Source organism: Nerophis lumbriciformis, linkage group LG26, assembly GCF_033978685.3.
Source record: "Nerophis lumbriciformis linkage group LG26, RoL_Nlum_v2.1, whole genome shotgun sequence".
Lineage (NCBI taxonomy): Eukaryota > Metazoa > Chordata > Actinopteri > Syngnathiformes > Syngnathidae > Nerophis > Nerophis lumbriciformis.
The window spans coordinates 13864976-13884463 of NC_084573.2; the positions used below are offsets into that span (position 1 = coordinate 13864976).

Here is a 19488-nt window from a genome sequence, read left to right on the forward strand (position 1 = left end):
GCACATGCACCGACACACACACACACACACACACACACACACACACACACACACACACACACACACACACACACACACACACACACACACACACACACACACACACACACACACACACACACACACACACACACACACACACACACACACACACACACACACACACACACTCTCTCAAAACTGGAGACATCTTACAATGGTTCACATGCAGTCTGGTTCGACGTAGACACACACACACACACACTCAGGAGGAGCATCACGCACACCGTCCAACATTAAAAACTGATTACCGACAAAAGGCCAAACAGTGACCCCCATTTGTGTCTTTCAAGAAATGTTTCTTCATTTTCCCTTAAAAGAATTTCCAAGGAAAGAGCACCCGTTCATGTCCCAGCGGGAGCTTAAAAACACACACACACACACACCTATAAGGAAGTGATCAGATAGCTCGCCGGCTCACACAAACACACACTCGTCTTTCCTCACCGTCCTTTAAAACCGAGCATCATTTGTAACATTTGCAGTGCATCGATTGTGCAAGTGTACCTATTGTTGTGGCCAGGAAGTGAATGCAAATGGAGCAGACTCGTTACACCAGTGTTTTTCAACCACTGTGCCGCGGTGTGCTGTGAGATACAGTCTGGTGTGCCTTGGAAGATTATCTAATTTCACCTATTTGGGTTAAAAAGAATTTTTTGCAAACCAGTAATTATAGTCTGCAAATGATGTGTTGTTGTTGAGTGTCGGTGCTGTCTGGAGCTCGGCAGCGAAACCGTGTAATACTCTTCCATATCAGTAGGTGGCAGCCGGTAGCTAATTGCTTTGTAGATGTCAGAAACAGCGGGAGGCAGCGTGCAGGTAAAAAGGTGTCTAATGCTTAAACCAAAAATAAACAAAAGGTGAGTGCCCCTAGGAAAGGCATTGAAGCTTAGGGAAGGCTATGCAGAACGAAACTAAAACTGAACTGGCTACAAAGTAAACAAAAACAGAACGCTGGACGACAGCAAAGACTTACTGTGGAGCAAAGACGGCGTCCACAATGTACACCCAAACATGACATGACAATCAACAATGTCCCCACAAAGAAGGATAAAAACAACTGAAATATTCTTGATTGCTAAAACAAAGTAGATGCGGGAAATATCACTCAAAAGGAAGACATGGAACTGCTACAGGAAAACACCAAAAAAAAGAGAAAAAGCCACCAAAATAGGAGCGCAAGACAAGAACTAAAACACGACACACAGGAAAACGGCCCAAAAACTCAAAATAAGTCACGGCGTGATGTGACAGGTGGTGACAGTACACCTACTTTGAGACAAGAGCTACGGTGATGCATGCTTGGTTATGGTTTAAAGTCATATCAATCAATCAATCAATGTTTATTTATATAGCCCTAAATCACAAGTGTCTCAAAGGGCTGCACAAGCCACAACGACATCCTCGGTTCAGATCCCACATCAGGGCAAAGAAAAACTCAACCCAGTGGGATGACAATGAGAAACCTTGGAAACCTCTAGGGAGACCGGTGCAATGGACGTCGAGTGGGTCTAGCATAATCATACTTGCCAACCTTGAGACCTTCGAATTTGGGAGATTGGGATGGGGGGGGGGGGGGGGGGGGTTGAGTTGGGCGGGGTTTGGTGGTAGCGGGGGTGTATATTGTAGCCCGGAAGAGTTAGGTATGCAAGGGATTCTGGGTATTTGTTCTGTTGTGTTTATGTTGTGTTACGGTGTGGATGTTCTCCCGAAATGTGTTTGTCATTCTTGTTTGGTGCGGGTTCACAGTGTGGCGCATATTTGCAACAGTGTTAAAGTTGTTTATACGGCCACCCTCAGTGTGACCTGTATGGCTGTTGACCAAGTATGTCTTGCAGTCACTTTTGTGTGTGTGCAGAAGCCGCATACAACATGTGACTGGGCCGGCACGCTGTTTGTATGGTGAAAAAGCGGACGCGTCGACAGGTTGTAGAGGACGCTAAAGGCAGTGCCATCATGGAACGCCCCTAAAGGCCTACTGAAATGCGATTTTCTTATTTAAACAGGGATAACAGGTCCATTTTATGTGTCATACTTGATCATTTCGCAATATTGCCATATTTTTGCTGAAAGGATTTAGTAGAGAACATCGACGATGAAGTTCGCAACTTTTGGTCGCTGATAAAAAAGCCTTGCCTGTACCGGAAGTAGCAGACGATATGCGCGCGACGTCACAGGTTGTGGAGCTCCTCACATCTGCACATTGTTAACAATCATGGCCACCAGCAGCGAGAGCGATTCGGAACGAGAAAGCGACGATTTCCCCATTAATTTGAGAGAGGATGGAAGATTCGTGGATGAGGAAAGTGAGAGTGAAGGACTAGAGGGCAGTGGGAGCGATTCAGATAGGGAAGATGCTGTGAGAGGCGGGTGGGACCTGATATTCAGCTGGGAATGACTAAAACAGTAAATAAACACAAGACATATATATACTCTATTAGCCACAACACAACCAGGCTTATATTTAATATGCCACAAATTAATCCCGCATAACAAACACCTCCCCCCTCCCGTCCATATAGCCCGCCAATACAATTTAAACACCTGCACAACACACTCAATCCCACAGCCCAAAGTACCGCTCACCTCCCCAAAGTTCATACAGCACATATATTTCCCCAAAGTTACGTACGTGACATGCACATAGCGGCACGCACGTACGGGCAAGCGATCAAATGTTTGGAAGCCGCAGCAGCATGCGTACTCACGGTACCGCGTCTGCGTATCCAACTCAAAGTCCTCCTGGTAAGAGTCTCTGTTGTCCCAGTTCTCCACAGGCCAATGGTAAAGCTTGAATGTCATCTTTCGGGAATGTAAACAATGAAACACCGGCTGTGTTATCCGGCACAACAGTTGGGGGGTGCATTCTACGGCGGGGGTGCGTTATCCGGCACAACACCTGCCGCAATACACCGCTTCCCACCTACAGCTTTCTTCTTTGCGGTCTCCATTGTTCATTGAACAAATTGCAAAAGATTCACCAACACAGATGTCCAGAATACTGTGGAATTTTGCGATGAAAACAGACGACTTAATAGCTGGCCACCATGCTGTCCCAAAATGTCCTCTACAATCCGTGACGTCACGCGCAGGCGTCATCATACCGAGACGTTTTCAGCAGGATATTTTGCGCGAAATTTAAAATTGCACTTTAGTAAGCTAACCCGGCCGTATTGGCATGTGTTGCAATGTTAAGATTTCATCATTGATATATAAACTATCAGACTGCGTGGTCGGTAGTAGTGGGTTTCAGTAGGCCTTTAATATTGTTGTCCGGGTGAAAATCGGGAGAAATTCGGGAGAATGATTGCCCTGGGAGATTTTCGGGAGGGGCACTGAAATTCGGGAGTCTCCCGGAAAAATCGGGACAGTGGGCAAGTATGAGCATAATATTGTGAAAGTCCAGTCCATAGTGGATCTAACATAATAGTGAATATATCCAACAATTACGACAACGACTTTTTACTGTCGACTGAGTTTCGTCTTTTAATCATTTCTGCTGGCGGTGTGCCTCCGGATTTTTACAACGCAAAAAATGTGCCTTGGCTCAAAAAAGGTTGAAAAACACTTTGTCACACAGTGAAACATTCTTCTTCTATTTGCTCTGGATGTTACTCAGAAATAATGTACAATATTTAATTGACATACCTTTTTTGAATTCTGGCCAAGAAATCATGATCGGGATAAAATGTCAGTTTCCAGAAAGCTTTATAAAGGTAATATGTTTGCCACAGCTCTGTCCTTGGATTGTGCAGGTGTGCTTACTACCATGCACACTAAGCGGTTCTATGGTAGAACATTCCTTTCCGAATGCAATGTACCGAGTGACAGGAACAGCCGTTATAGTGAGTAAACCTATAAATCACAATTATTGTAACGGAAGCAACACGGGCTGATTATATGCATTCATCATAATATGGACGCGACATGCTACTCTCACTGGACCTTCTTTCCATTTTTAGAAACACGCGCCATACGAAGAGCCACTGCAGTGGGGGTGCAGAGGGTGATGTTTCAACGTGAATGCATCCAAGTCTTGATTCCATCCAAGGTGTGTTCCCTCACAAAAAAAAAAGAGTTGAAAGGTTTCCATAGGTAAAGTACTATCCTACAATATAAGCTTTGTCGTCATAAAAAAGGTGCTATATAGATAACACGCATTTCACAATTCATCTGGGATAATATGACCACACAACACGTCTTGCCCATTAAGCACAAAACAAAAGAGCAGAGCAAATCAAAAATGAACTGGCAAACTGCAGCTCGTCATCCTTTTTTGCCTCTCTCTTTCCACTTGCCGCGTTAAAAACAAGGCCGTAAAAGGGGCAATTTAACACAGGAAATAGGATGCAGTAAGATTGGCTTCAAAATACGTCGACGATACGACCAGGGGGATGAACTCCATCTGTCTGTAAGTCGACACAAATAAGCTACGTATGTGAAGCGACGAAAGGTCAAGCACCTTATTACTGAAGGATATTAGGGCCACATAGACATAAAAATGGGGGAAAAGTAGGCATGAGCAATAAATTGATTTTATAGATAAATTCAAGCTTTTTGCTGCAGACAATGTAACGAAAAACTAACAAATCAATGTGTTCCTCTTCTACACTTCAAAAACAGAAATATAAGTAAGATTAAATACCTCAAATAAGAGTGATATTTGCTTATCTTCTGTCTGATAAGATAATTCTTCTCACTAAGCAGATTTTACGTTCAAGTGTTTTATTTCTTTTAAGGGTTTTGGTCCTAAATGATCTCAGTAAGATATTACAGCTTGTTGCTGAGATTTGATGACCTATATTGAGTAAAACATCCTTGAAACTAGAATATCAACTGTTGCAAAGCTGCGTCATCAACACTCACAAGTATAAAATTACTTTTTTAAAGTAATCATTACTTCAAGCATGAAAAAAAAATCATGCTGCCGAGCGCATATCAATATTTACTTAATTTAAGAATATTTTTCAACACAATGAGCAAAAAGGTCTCATTTGTTTTTCTACTAAGAAAAGTGCACTTGTTATTAGTGAGAATATACTTATTTTAAGGTATTTTTGGGTTCATTGAGGTTAGCTAATTTTACTTGTTTTGGAAAGTTTTGACAAGCCGAATTTTCTTGTTCTATTGGCAGATAATTTTGCTTAGTTCAAGTAAAATACCCCTAATTTTTGTAAAAAATATTTTGTTTTTGAACACTGACTTTTTGCAGTGTAGGTCTGGCATACTTCTTGCCCAAAGAAGCTTCCGTACACTGCAAAAACTGAAATCTAAGTGAGATTAAATATCTCAAATAAGGGTGATATTTGCTTATTTTCTGTCTGATAAGATAATTCTTCTCACTAAGCAGATTTTATGTTCGAGAGTTTTACTTCTTTTAAGGGTTTTGGTCCTAAATGATCTCAGTAAGATATTACAGCTTGTTGCTGAGATTTGATGACCTATATTGAGTAAAACATGCTTGAAACTAGAATATCAACTGATGCAAAGCTGTGTCATCAACACTCACAAGTATAAAACTACTTTTTTAAAGTAATCATTTCTTACTTCAAGCATGAAAAAAAAAAAATCATGATGCCCAGCGCATATCATTATGTCAAGATAATGGCACTAACATTTACCGTATTTTTCGGACTATAAGTCGCAGTTTTTTTTATAGTTTGGCCGGGGGTGCGACTTATACTCAGGAGCGGCTTATGTGTGAAATTATTAACACATTACCGTAAAATATCAAATAATATTATTTAGCTCATTCACGTAAGAGACTAGACGTATAAGATTTCATCGGATTTAGCGATTAGGAGTGACAGATTGTTTGGTAAACGTATAGCATGTTCTATATGTTATAGTTATTTGAATGACTCTTACCATAATATGTTACGTTAACATACCAGGCACGTTCTCAGTTGGTTATTTATGCCTCATATAACGTACACTTATTCAGCCTGTTGTTCACTATTCTTTATTTATTTTAAATTGCCTTTCAAATGTCTATTCTTGGTGTTGGGTTTTATCAAATTCATTTCCCCCAAAAATGTGACTTATATATGTTTTTTTCCTTCTTTATTATGCATTTTCGGCCGCTGCGACTTATACTCCGGAGCGACTTATACTCCGAAAAATACGGTACGTAATTTAAGAATATTTTTCAACATATTGAGCAAAAAGGTCTCATTTGTTTTTCTACCAAGAAATGTGCACTTGTTATTAGGGATGACCCGATCCGATATTTGGATCGGATCGGCCGCCGATAATTGCCAAAAAATGCGTATCGGCAAGGCATGGGTAAATGTCAATCCAGATCCAGTTTTAAAAAAACTCCGGTCCGATTTAAATAATACATTCCACTTTTCTGCTGCTCCCTAATTTCCGTTCCGCATTTTCCAGCACACCTTCAACACATCCACAGGTCTGTGGATTCTCACGCAGTTGCTTTTAGATGCTGGCATTACACGACAGGCTCTTCTCACTCTTTCCTGTGTCTCCCTCTCACAGACAGCAAGCGCACCTTCTTACACACGTCACATACTGTCACGTCACACGTCACATACGTATACGTCCTCCCCGAGCAGAGAGGTAGCAGCATGGGGAACGTTAGCTGTGATGCTAGCGCAGCCGTGCGAGCAACGTTCCCTCTAAGGTGCGCGCCTGTGCAATTGCGCACTACTCAAGCGTCCTCTGCGCACGGCAAATCTATGCCACGCACAAAATCAAATAAAAAAATAAGCGCATAACAATTTTCGACACACGGACACGACAGAGAAAACAGTTTTCATCATCATTGTTCAAATATTGTAACGTCTGTCGAGACGCTTATCTCCATTCGGTGCCACACGCCCACACCATCAAAATGCAGAGGCAAACATTTCCACATCAACACCGTATGAAAAAAATAGTGATTTTTTTAGTTGTGATTTCCTTCTCTGCATGAAAGTTTAAAATGAGCATATATTAATGCAGTATGAAAAAGAATGTTTTAATGTAGACACATAGAATCATCATACTGCTGTGATTATATGCATCAAGTGTTCATTCAAGGCTAAGGCAAAATATTGAGATATATATCGTGTGTCGCGATATGGCCTTAAAATATCACAATATTAAAAAAAGGCCATATCGCCCAGCCCTAGTTCAATGATGCCATTTCTGTTTGTCATGTATAATTTTGTCTATTGTGTGTTTATCCTTGAATAAACAGGTCAGTTTCTTGTTACCAACCATTGTGTATTATTCAAACTCCCCTAATTCAGCTGGCTAGTTGTTATCAAGAGTACTAAAACCCTTTTCAACATGATTCTGACGACTAAGTAGGCTAAATAACTTTAAACTTTAATACATGCTCAGATAGGCCAGTATCGGTATCGGATCGGAAGTGCAAAAACAACATCGGTATCGGATCGGAAGTGCAAAAACCTGGATCGGGACATCCCTACTTGTTATTAGTGAGAATATACTTATTTTAAAAGGTATTTTTGGGTTCATTGAGGTTAGCTAATTTTACTTGTTTTGGAAAGTCTTGACAAGCCGAATTTTCATGTTCTATTGGCAGATTATTTTGCTTAGTTCAAATAAAATACCCCTAATTTTTTTTTTTTTCTTTCTTGTTTTTGAACACTGACTTTTTGCAGTGTAGGTCTAGCATACTTCTTGCCCAAAGGAGCTTCCGTAGCTTCTGCCCTAGCCTTTTATTTCTTTGGGGAGATTCACACACACATAGCACATCATGGCTAATGCTAACACAGACTTGGGCAAATCAAGACAGTCTTCGTTAAGCTTTTCAATCTGGCCCGCCAGACATTCCCATAACATTTTTTTAAGATCTTTACGATGGAAACTGTAGCTGCCATTGTGATGTGCAGTGATGTTTTCAAAATACCGTAAAGTCTTGAACTATACAAAGTATTTCAAAAGGTTGGCATCTGCACTTTTGCATGATATACTAGTTACTATGGTAATCTAATTAGTTACTATGGTAATCTAATTAGTTACTATGGTAATCTAAGTCCCAGCAGCTCAGACGAGGCACCAAGCAGTGTGGGTGGGGAGGGTTTCCACAGAGTGTTTCCAGAGCCTGAAATGCCGGTGTCAGGGACAGACGCGAAGGAGATTTTTACAACATAGTTCTACAGCTTAGTGATGTATCAGTTAGAATAGAATAGAATATAGACTTTATTGTCATTATATTTGCATATAATGAGATTAAGGACTCCAATTTAAGGTGCGGTAGTGGGAACAAATATGGGGTAAAACTAAATTACACAAGAGGTAATAAAGAAAAAAACTAAGAATTTAAATAAACAGACTACTATCCAATAAAAATAATAGGCACTCCTGTACAATATACAAAACACTATAGAAATACAAAATACTGTACAATATACAGAACAAGACAAGAGTACCGGAGTAATAAATAACAATTAGTGTTGGATGTATTGCACTCGAAGGGTAATATTGCACAGTAGGGTATTAGGGTAGGATATTGTATAGGGGTGAATTATTATTATAAGTTAGAGTTCAAGATGGTGACAGATATATCAGATTGTAGGTGGGGTTTATTTTTTACCCTTCGTGTTCATATTTCACTGTGTTTGTTGCATTTTTGTTGCGTTTCGCTTTATTGTAAAAATGTCGATCGAGAGGGGGTGTGACATTCATATGTTGTCAATATTCAGTGTTTTATCGTTCATAGTTAATATTGTAAAGCACACATTCTTTATTTTTTATGTACATTCTGGGTGTATCATTCACTAAAAAAAATTTAAAATTCCATTCGTTTTTTTAAGGCGGTCTGTCATAACGTTTTTAGCATTCAATTAAGGCTGAAACGACGCGTCGACGTAGTCGACGTCATCGGTTACGTAAATATGTCGACGCCGTTTTTGTGCGGCGATGCGTCGCATATTTACGTCACACTACCGTCATGGCGGAGCGCAAAGCAGACGATGCGAGCGGTGCGAGCGAGGGGAAAAAAGCACGCCAAAAGTCGTCAAAAGTGTGGGAGTATTTCAATAAACGGCCTAATAATGTTGTAGCGGCGAACAGCTGTCTCGTCAGCTGACGCGCGAGCTCGCAACCGTGGCTGCTGAGCAACCAGCCAAACCCCACTTAATAAAATTATATTTTATCTTAGAGCACATCCGCATCCCTATTCACCTACGCAACCCCAGGAAATGTATATAATTCGGCATTATTTCGGCCAGTCGGCTTATATGATCAGAACCGATCAGTTTACGTTCACGCGCAGGTATAACGCGGCGCGCTCCCGTCTCATCTGCTGGTGCGCGAGCCCGGTAATTAGACCGCTGTGTCAAATCAAGGAGTACAAAAGACGCCAGTGCAGAGTGGAAAAAGGTTTAGTTCGTTACAGAAAACCCAGAGTTGTGCCAAAAGTGTACCAAAACCAATAGCTGAACGGACAGCCGGTAAGATTGCACTTTAGTTCTCTTTATGTATTTGCATATTGGGTTTTCTGCTGCATTTATCTATTGTGTTTCTGGGTTTAAATGTATTTTATATGTATCTTGGTGCATTTATGTTGAGACAATTTATTTAAAATCTGTTTTAACTTAAAGGGAAAAGATGTGTCCATTTTCTTGCACTTGTTTAATGGTTAAGAGTTTGATTGCCTAATTAATAATTGTAAATTATGGGATTGATAATTGATTGATTTTTTACAGCATGTTAATCTTGTGGTGTTTTGTCCTTAAAGGTTTTTCACCTACTAAAGAAGCTAAAGGCTACTAAAGGCTACTAAAGACAGCTAATAACAGCTAAAGAAACTAAAGTCTACTAAAGTCTACTAACACTGCTAAAGACTGCTAAAAAGACTAAAGAAGAAAAAAGAAACTGTTTCTTTGTTGGAAAAACTGTTGCAAACTAAAGGAAAATAAAAGGAAAAAGTAACTACGGTCTGGTCTTTTGAGTGAAATCCAGAAGCCACATTTAGCATTGGTATATCCCTTCAAGTGTGGGATAAGCACAGCGAAAAAAGCAAAACACTTGACAGTTGTTGTATGCACACTGTGTCGAGCGGAAATGGCCTATCATAGCAGCACAACGGCTATGAAGGAACATTTGAAAAGAAAACACCCGACAGCGTTCTTGCCATCACCATCAACTAGTCAATCGTCCGCGTGAGTATACGTTGTCATCATTACACAAAAACATGAATGTGTCATTTGTATCTGTGTTGTAAATTCATAAACTAAAACACCGTTTCGCTCTGAGAGGCGCGTTTGGCGTGCCTGTTCAGTGTTTACAAAGACGCTAACGTTAATTAGTTGTGCAAATACCTTTTACAACATTAACAGTTACATATACTATGTACAAACCAACAATTAACTTTCACTTTAATCATACTATCATTGTTGTGTTACTAAGCAAAATAAGCAATAATTTTACTTTTGTTGAAATGTTTACACTGTTACAGAATATTTCGTTTTGCACTTTTTTGTATTGGATGTTTATCTTTATTTGTGTACATTTTAAAGCAAAATAAGCAATACTTTTACTTTTGAAATGCTTATACTATTGCAGAATATTAAGATTTGCACTGGATGTTTACTTTTATATTTGCACATTAAAAAGCAAATAAGCTACTTTTAATTTTGTTAAATGTTAAAAGTTTTAAATGTTTACATTGTTACAGAATATTTTGTCATGTTGTTGTCAATGTTGACTGAGTGGCCATACTTTTTTTTTTGTAAATAAGTCATGCCTTTTGAAAAAACTGGCCTAAATTTATTTTTTCATCTTCATTTTAAATAAAAAAAATAATCGGTAAAAGGAAAAATAATCTATAGATTAATCGAAAAAATAATCTATAGATTAACCGATTAATCGAAAAAATAATCTATAGATTAATCGATAGAAAAATAATCGTTAGCTGCAGCCTTACATTCAATCAGACATTATCGTGAGGTTTTTTATTAGTGTTCCTAAAAATCAGATATACCGGCCCCCAGACACATTTTTTTCTCTGATTCAAAATAATTGCCCAGGCCTGTGCTAACACAAACGAGAGCAAGATGTTTGTTCCAAAGAAAAGAATAGTCGTCGTCAATGGTTCGATTTTGTGGCAGCGAGCGTGGAACAAATGACTGCATGCTGCAAAGTTTGTCTATAAAAAAAAAAAAAAAAGGCAGCAGCACAACAAATTTATTCCAGTATTTGAAACAGAAACATCCAGCCGTGTGGGGGAGCAATGCAACAAGAACATAACGACAAACACCCGCTAAAAAGCAACTTACTATTGTGGAATAATTTACACTAGGCACCAGGTATGATGAGAAAGAAGCACAGTGGAAAACGATAACTAAAGCGCTAAGGATGTGGTGCCCAAACCGTGAAAAAGCTTGCGTTTATCCACTTACTAAACTATAGAGATCTCTCAATTGTAGATTTTTATTTACAAAATAATTTTATTCAAGATTGAAGTTGTGCCTGCCATGGGAAGTTTTATATTGATTTTTTTTATTTGATTCGGACAATGCATATTTTGTTCAATTCTTTATTTAAAATAGGGGCAGCACATATTAATGAACATACAGTACAGGCCTAAAGTTTGGACACACCTTCTCATTCAATGCGTTTTCTTTATTTTCATGACTATTTACATTGTAGATTGTCACTGAAGGCATCAAAACTATGAATGAACACATGTGGAGTTATGTACTTAAAAAAAAAAAGGTGAAATAACTGAAAACATGTTTTAAATTGTAGTTCCTTCAAATAGTTGCTCTGATTACTGCTTTGCACACTCTTGGCATTCTCTCAATGGGCTTCAAGAGGTAGTCACCTGAAAGGGTTTTCACTTCACAGGTGTCATAGTTTTGATGCCTTCAGTGACAATCTACAATGTAAATAGTCATGCAAATAAAGAAAACTCATTGAAAGGAGAAGGTGTGTCCAAACTTTTGGCCTGTACTGTATATATAATATGTAAATATGTCAGGTTTTAGCCAAAGGCTAATTTCCGCCTGTAGTCCCCAGACGTTTGTTGTATACATATTATCATATAAGCAAAAGCATCACAGTAAATATGTGTTAGCTACTTAGTTTTTTGAAAATTATTCTATCAAAAGTCCAATTTATAAGTGTTTTGAAAAGAACCCTCTTTGCAGAAATTAGAATTTTGCTAAGATTAACATGCAGTGCCATTTCAAACTACTAGTTTTTGATCAAATAAAATCAAAACTTTTTGAATGATCCATTTCTTTAAAAAGTAGAGACAAAATTGGGCCTTCACTTTGACACATAGGCGATATGGCCTAAATATAAAATGTTAGATTTTTTTTTCCACCAAAAATTTGATATATGATTTTTTTTCCCAATTTCGTCTCTACTTTTTAAAGAAATGGATCATTCAAAAAGTTTAGCTTTTATTTGATCAAAAACTAGTAGTTTGAAATGGCACTGCATACACTGCATGTTTATCTTAGCAACATTCTAATTTGAATGAATGATCTATGTCCCCTGGGATGATTTTTGATTAGAATTAGAACCAGCCCGCAGGCCACAGCCGCCTGCTGCTGTTTTGCACACACCAATACTCCATCGGTGTTGGCGCTAGGAATTATCAAAATGGGGTCCCATGGACCCCATCAAGTCATAAAAATGGGGTCCCACAGTAAATCTTTGGGGTCCCACTTTTGTGTAAGCGTTTTGAAAACAAATGATAAATATATGCATTATCCTGTTGTATCTCACATTCTATATTGTGTTTTGGAAAAAAGTTGTCATAAACAATACTTCATTCATTTTTTTAAATAATACAAAAGAAAATAATTTTTTATGCATATGTAATTGTATTCAGTTATAAACATTCATTCACTTTCTTCTTCCCTTCATGGATCTAGATTTTACCGCTGCTGTTATTTTTTTCTATATTTTTATTGTAATATTTTCAGAATGTGTTTGTTCTATTTTTGGCCAAAGTAAGACATAGAAAACAATCTGAAGTTGTCTTTATTTTTTAGTTTTAATGCCATGATTTTCCTCCATGCGGCCCCTGAGCTAAAATGAGTTTGACACCCCTGTATTGCCAAGGCCTGGGGAAAAAAAAGATTGTAATGTTACAAAAATAAAGTTGCGACATTACAAGAATAAAGTTACCGTATTTTTCGGACTATAAGTCGCAGTTTTTTTTCATAGTTTGGTCGGGCTCCAGTGCGACTTATATATGTTTTTTTCCTTCTTTATAATGCATTTTCGGCATGTGCGACTTATACTCCGGTGCGACTTATACTCCGAAAAATACGGTATGCCGTTTCGAAAATAAAGTTGTGATGTTAACAGAATGTAGTCGTAATGTTATGAGAATAACGTTGCAATGGTACAAGAGTAAAGTCGTAATCTTAACAGCTGTTACTCAAATAAAGTCGTCATGTTACGATACAAAAGTCCTCGTGTTAAAAGAAGAAAGTAAAACAATTATGAGAATAAAGTCATAGGAATAATGTTAAGTTATGTGGGAAAAAGTTAAAAGGTTATGAGAATAGAGTTGTGGCTTTTCAAAAAACGATCATCATTTCAAATTTAACTGATTAATGTCCACACAAACCTTAATGGGACCTGTGATGTTTCCTCTTTTCTGACTTAAATGTTACAATTAGAGATGTCCGATAATGGCTTTTTTGCCGATATCCGATATTCCCCAACTCTTAATTACCGATTCCGATATCAACCGATACCGATATATACAGTCGTGGAATTAACACATTATTATGACTAATTTTGTTGTGATGACCCGCTGGATGCATTAAACAATGTAACAAGGTTTTCCAAAATAAATCAACTCAAGCTATGGGGAAAAAAATGCCCACATGGCACTGCCATATTTATTATTGAAGTCACAAAGTGCATTATTTTTTTTAACATGCCTCAAAACAGCAGCTTGGAATTTGGGACATGCTCTCCTTGAGAGAGCATGAGGAGGTTGAGGTGGGCGGGGTTTGGGTTGAGGTGGGGGAAGTAGGGGGTGTATATTGTAGTGTCCCGGAAGAGTTAGTGCTGCAAGGGGTTCTGGGTATTTGTTCTGTTGTGTTTATGTTGTGTTACGGTGCGGATGTTCTCCCGAAATGTGTTCGTCATTCTTGTTTGGTGTGGGTTCACAATGTGGCGCATATTTGTAACAGTGTTAAAGTCGTTTATTCGGCCACCCTCAGCGTGACCTGTATGGCTGTTGACCAAGTATGCATGGCATTCACTTGTGTGTGTGAAAAACCGCAGATACTATGTGATTGGGCCGGCACGCAAAGGCAGTGCCTTTAAGGTTTATTGCCGCTCTGTACTTCTCCCTACGTCCGTGTACCACTCCGTACAGCGGCGTTTTAAAAAGTCATACATTTTACTTTTTGAAACAGATACCGATCATTTCCGATATTACATTTTAAAGTATTTATTGGCCGATATTATCAGACATCTCTAGTTATAATGTTGGATAATCATCTTAAACAATACCAAAGCGTCAAACCACAAGGTAAATGTATTTGGGTGTGAGCTTGCACACAGTTTTGGATGCCCCTGAACTACCATGAACTGATAATTGTGGACCCCGACTTTAACAAGTTGAAAAACTTATTGAGGTGTTACCATTTAGTGGTCAATTGTACGGAATATGTACTGTACTGTGAAATCTACTAATAAAAGTTTCAATCAATCGCTGTCTTTTTTTTAAACAGTGGGCCATTTGTGACATCACAGATTGACAAATGTACATATGTGGCCATTTCTAGCATATGCTGTCAGCCAGCCTTGCCCTCTGTTGAGCCAAGACTGCTGCCTGGAGCCCTGCGGGTTATTCCTATCTCGTTTTATGCCCTCCCGCCTGCTCTGATATCTATAGAAAAAATACCTCTTTACATGGGACTCTTGCCAATATGGGACAATTTACATCATAACATCTGCAGCGGTGGTTCTCAAACTGTTTCCACCAAGTACCACCTCAGAAAGCACTATGCTCTCCAAGTACCAACATGACGACCGACATTAAAATACAGTAGTGTGTAGGCCTAGGTATTAATCAAAAACAAGGTTGAGGTTTTTTTTTTAACAAGAATACTTAATGTTTTGGCCACTTTAACATTACACACAGTTTGAACACTAACACTGTGTTTGAATATAGGAAAATAAAACAGTGTGATTCTTGGCGTACCACTAGATGGAGCCCGCGTACCATTAGTGGTACACTTACCACAGTTTGAGCACAGTGAAGTGGGCTAAATGTATATTAGAGTCATCAACGCTAACGTTTAACTTTTCAAGCGCAGAAACAAATAACAGTAAGAAGTATCATTTTTAAAACATTAAATTGTGACGTGACAAGATTGTAACAGTCCTAAGATTAACTCAGAGATTCAGCCTAGTAATGTAGCCATTTAATTTGTGTACAATTGTATATTTTTTCTTATAACATTTGTACATTATTCTTATGAAAAGTTTGGACACACCTTCTCATTCAATGTGTTTTCTTTATTTTCATGACTATTTACATTGTAGATTGTCACTGAAGGCATCACAACTATGAATGAACACATGTGGAGTTATGTACTTAACAAAAAAAGGTGAAATGACTGAAAACATGTTTTATATTACAGTTTCTTCAAAAGCCACCCTTTGCTCCGATTACTGTTTTGCGCACTCTTGGCATTCTCTCGATGAGCGTCAAGATGTAGTCACCTGAAAAGGTTTTCACTTCATAGGTGTGATAGTTTTGATGCCTTCAGTGACAATCTACAATGTAAATAGTCATGAAAATAAAGAAATCACATTAAATTGAGAAGGTGTGTCCTAACTTTTGGCCTGTACAGTATTTTTCCTTGTAATATTACATTATTCTTATATGGCTCAAGCTTTTCCAACAATGAAAAATGACAACATGTTTATCCTAGTAATGCTAATATTAACAGTTTTTCTTTTTGTGATCAACTACACATCCTTGCCAATATATTCAAACACAAAATGGCTGCTTTACATTGGCACATCAAAAAACAAAAATGGTTCATGAACCTCAAATTCAAGCTTTTTAAACACTTTCTTGATTCATTTAAGATTTTCCATCACCTTAACACAGAGGTATCAAACTCAAGGCCCGGGGGCCAGATCTGGCCCGCCATATCATTTTGAATGGCCCGTGAAAGCCTGGAAATAATATGCATCAATTAAGTCATTTATCATTTTATTTTTTTATTTTGACAGGGGAAAAAATATCTTTTAAACTTTATCTATCTAATAATGCAACAGATATTATATTATTTTACACTCGAAACATTTTTGGGGGTAAAAACATACGTAAATATCTACTTAGCCTCATGATTTCAAAGCAAGTTATCCATCAAATTGTACACTGTAAACGTGACAAAATATTTTCTTTTAAAAACAGCTCAGTCTTCAGAATCCTACCGTAACAAAAAAGTTGTGTACCATTTTTACATTTACAGTAATAAAAACAGCAACCATATTTTTTATGCAAAAAAAACTAACAAAAAGCTGTCAGCTCAATCACCATAATTTTACAGTAATATAAATAATAGGTATAGTATAGTAATAGAAATAAAGTAACTATTTCACTGTAAATTTTATGGTAAAATTCTGCCATTTTTTGACCGCAAAATCCAGATTTTTTTTTCTTACAGTCTAGGTAAAATGTACATTTACTAATCAAATGTATAGGTAATCGTGTGACAATATCATGCGACTAATCCTTATACATGTATGTTTAATTTATTAATGTTACAATCGGCAAGTTTTACACCCCTGCCTTAACACATTAATCAATTACTGTACATATTTATATCAATAGATATAATGCCAAAAACACATGCCAATCAACTGTGACTGGCTCTTTTCTGATGCAAAACACATGCAGATTTATTCATTTAAAAACATATATTAAATCAAATTAGATCAAATTATGCGATTAAATGCAAATCAACTCTGAACCGTTTCCTGCGCCCAAATCACTTTCACACCAATAAATGATGTGGGGTGAGGAATGGAAATCGAGCTTTTTCAGCACCCTCAAGCTATACACTAAATGACATTTTTCACCATACAAATTGATTCCTTTGCGTCGTCAAAACAGATGGCAACATGTTGTATGCGAGTGCCGCTTAACAGCAGATGGGAGGAGAAATACAAAGAAACCGTGTTAGTTTTATGGACATTTTCATCACCGCCGCATCCTTTTCACAAGCCACTTTTGTACTGTCGGGCAGTTACTTGCTCTGCAAATAAATGTCCGTTTCTTATTTTCAAGTCCCGAAAAAACGTCAACAGCGAGAAGAATTTCAAGCACCCGTGGGAATCCCGAAGCAAGTGTTGTTGGGTTTGGGAGACACTTTCGCCTCCTCCCCTCTGCAGGCAGGAGGAAGGAGGAGGAAACTACACTTCACGCATGTGGCGGGGAGAGGAAATACTAGTAAAGCGTGCTTGGGTCTTCCGGGCCTCATGTTGTCTAGTGTAGAACATGATGCGGTGAGAGTGAACACATGGGCCTTGGAGCATCACCATTTTTAAAATAGTAGAGTAATAGTGTGTGTGTGTGTGTGTGTGTGGGTGTGTGTGTGTGTCCACCTACTTGGTGCACAAAAACATCCAGAGGGGGGTCGACCGGGGTCCCCTCGCTGCTGGTCATAGAGATAAATCCAAAGCCCATGCGGACGTTGAACCATTTGCAGAAGCCCGATCCTGACAGGACGTGGGGTCGTGTCCGGTCCTCCTGGTCAGTGGACCTGGCTGGCCCGCCTACAAAATAAAAGGCCCATTTTATTTCAATTAGAATTGTGGAAGATAGTCCTTCTTGCTCATGTGAGGTTCACGGGCGGTCGTAATTCCCAAACTTAGTCTATCTTTCATTTAAAAAAAAAAAAAAAAAACATGTCCCCACCCTCTCACTTTTTCTTAAAACAGGTTTTTAAAAGTTTGTCTTCTGTTGTAAACACGTCGAGGACCCGGAGCCCACTCCAGGTGTGGCGTTCTAGGCGGTTACCAGTTGAAAAAGGCAGGTGTACACATGGTAATCGAGCTTTACTGGCTGGCCTGAAAGGCGCCTGAACACACATTTTACACACTTGTTCACCCAACAAAACGCGGACCTATTTCCAACAAGGAAGACGCTACATGGAACGTTTCTAAGGACGTACAAATACCATAGTTGAATTTGTTTTTTTATGAAAATGAGAAAATAAGTAACCTTCGGCCATGTTTCCCCGCGGACCTTCTGCGGCCAAGTTGCAGACGAGAAGCTTCTTGTGCGAGCACTGGCCGCGGTGGTCACCATGAATCCGACGTCGCGGTGCCCATCGTTCACCAGCGGTGCTCGCATCGTGCGGCTCCGCCGGGTGTCGGTGTCATGTCTACCTCTCCGCTACCCTTCGAGACCCCCTTTTTTTTTTTTGCCTCCTCGCAAGCTGCACCTCTGCTCTGCTAGCGTAACCCCCCACTCCCCCTCTCTCTCTCTCCCGCCTGGACATACCCACGCTCACTCTCTCTCCACAGACTCCGCCCCCTACACCTAGCTCCTGCGCTCTGATTGGCTGTCAAGCTGGCTGTGCCCGTTCTCGTCGTAGGACACGTGACCTTGTCAATAGCAGATTGACACCCACCCAGCAACTCTTCCCTCATTATGTTAAATTGTTAAATCTGTTAAATCCAAATTGCAACTTTCCTTTTGTGAAGAGTGGAGGGTGTGTATTTTTTTTTTTTTTTTTTTTTGGCGTGGGGTTTGTACTCAGAGAAAAACTAAATTGCATGATTTGAAAACAAATCTATAACATATGGTAAATTAAGTGCAAACACCTTGAATGTGTATAATATGTACCATTTGTCAAATATGTATTTAATTTTAAAAAATCATACTTAAAATTGTTTTTTTTAAATTACTTGCTTGCATAATTCAAATTCACTTAAAATATATATATATATATATTTTGACACAAATGCAATGTCACACACAAGTTTTTTTTCCAATGTTTTACTGAATATACAGAATTTATTTGCTCAAAACTTGGCAAGAGTATTATCTAAATTGCATGATTTGAAAAAAAATCTATGACATATGGTGAATTAAGTGCAAACCCCTTGAATTAAATATGTATCAAAACAGTGGTGTCACATATTTATTTAATCAAAAAAATCACTTAAAAAATATATTTAATTATTTGTTTACATTATTTAAATTATATTATAATATTTTGACCCAAATGCAATTGTATTGTCAGAATGTCATACATAAGTTTTTTTTTCAATGTTTTACTAAATATACATAACGTATTTGCTCAAAACTTGTTAAGAGTGTTATCTAAATTGCATGATTTGAAAACAAAGCTATAACATATGGTAAATTAAGTGCAAACACCTTGAATTGAATATGACACAGTGGTGTCAAATATTTATCTACCGGTAATCAAATAAAATCACACTTTTAAATTGTTTTATTTTTAAATACTT

The 19488-nt window shown here is 38.3% G+C and overlaps 1 protein-coding gene across 1 annotated transcript in view; it reads right to left on the bottom strand.

Moving 5' to 3' along the window:
- lin28b (lin-28 homolog B (C. elegans)) overlaps positions 1-18417 on the bottom strand; it is a 55477-nt gene extending 37060 nt beyond the window's left edge. Inside the window, exons 1-2 of the mRNA XM_061986791.2 lie at positions 18233-18417; positions 17618-17784 (exon numbers count right to left, since the gene is read on the bottom strand). Coding sequence (XP_061842775.1) covers positions 17618-17784; positions 18233-18242 — 177 coding nt within the window. The 5' untranslated portion in view covers positions 18243-18417. The remainder of the gene's footprint in view (positions 1-17617; positions 17785-18232) is intronic.
- Between the last annotated feature and the right edge of the window lie 1071 nt (positions 18418-19488).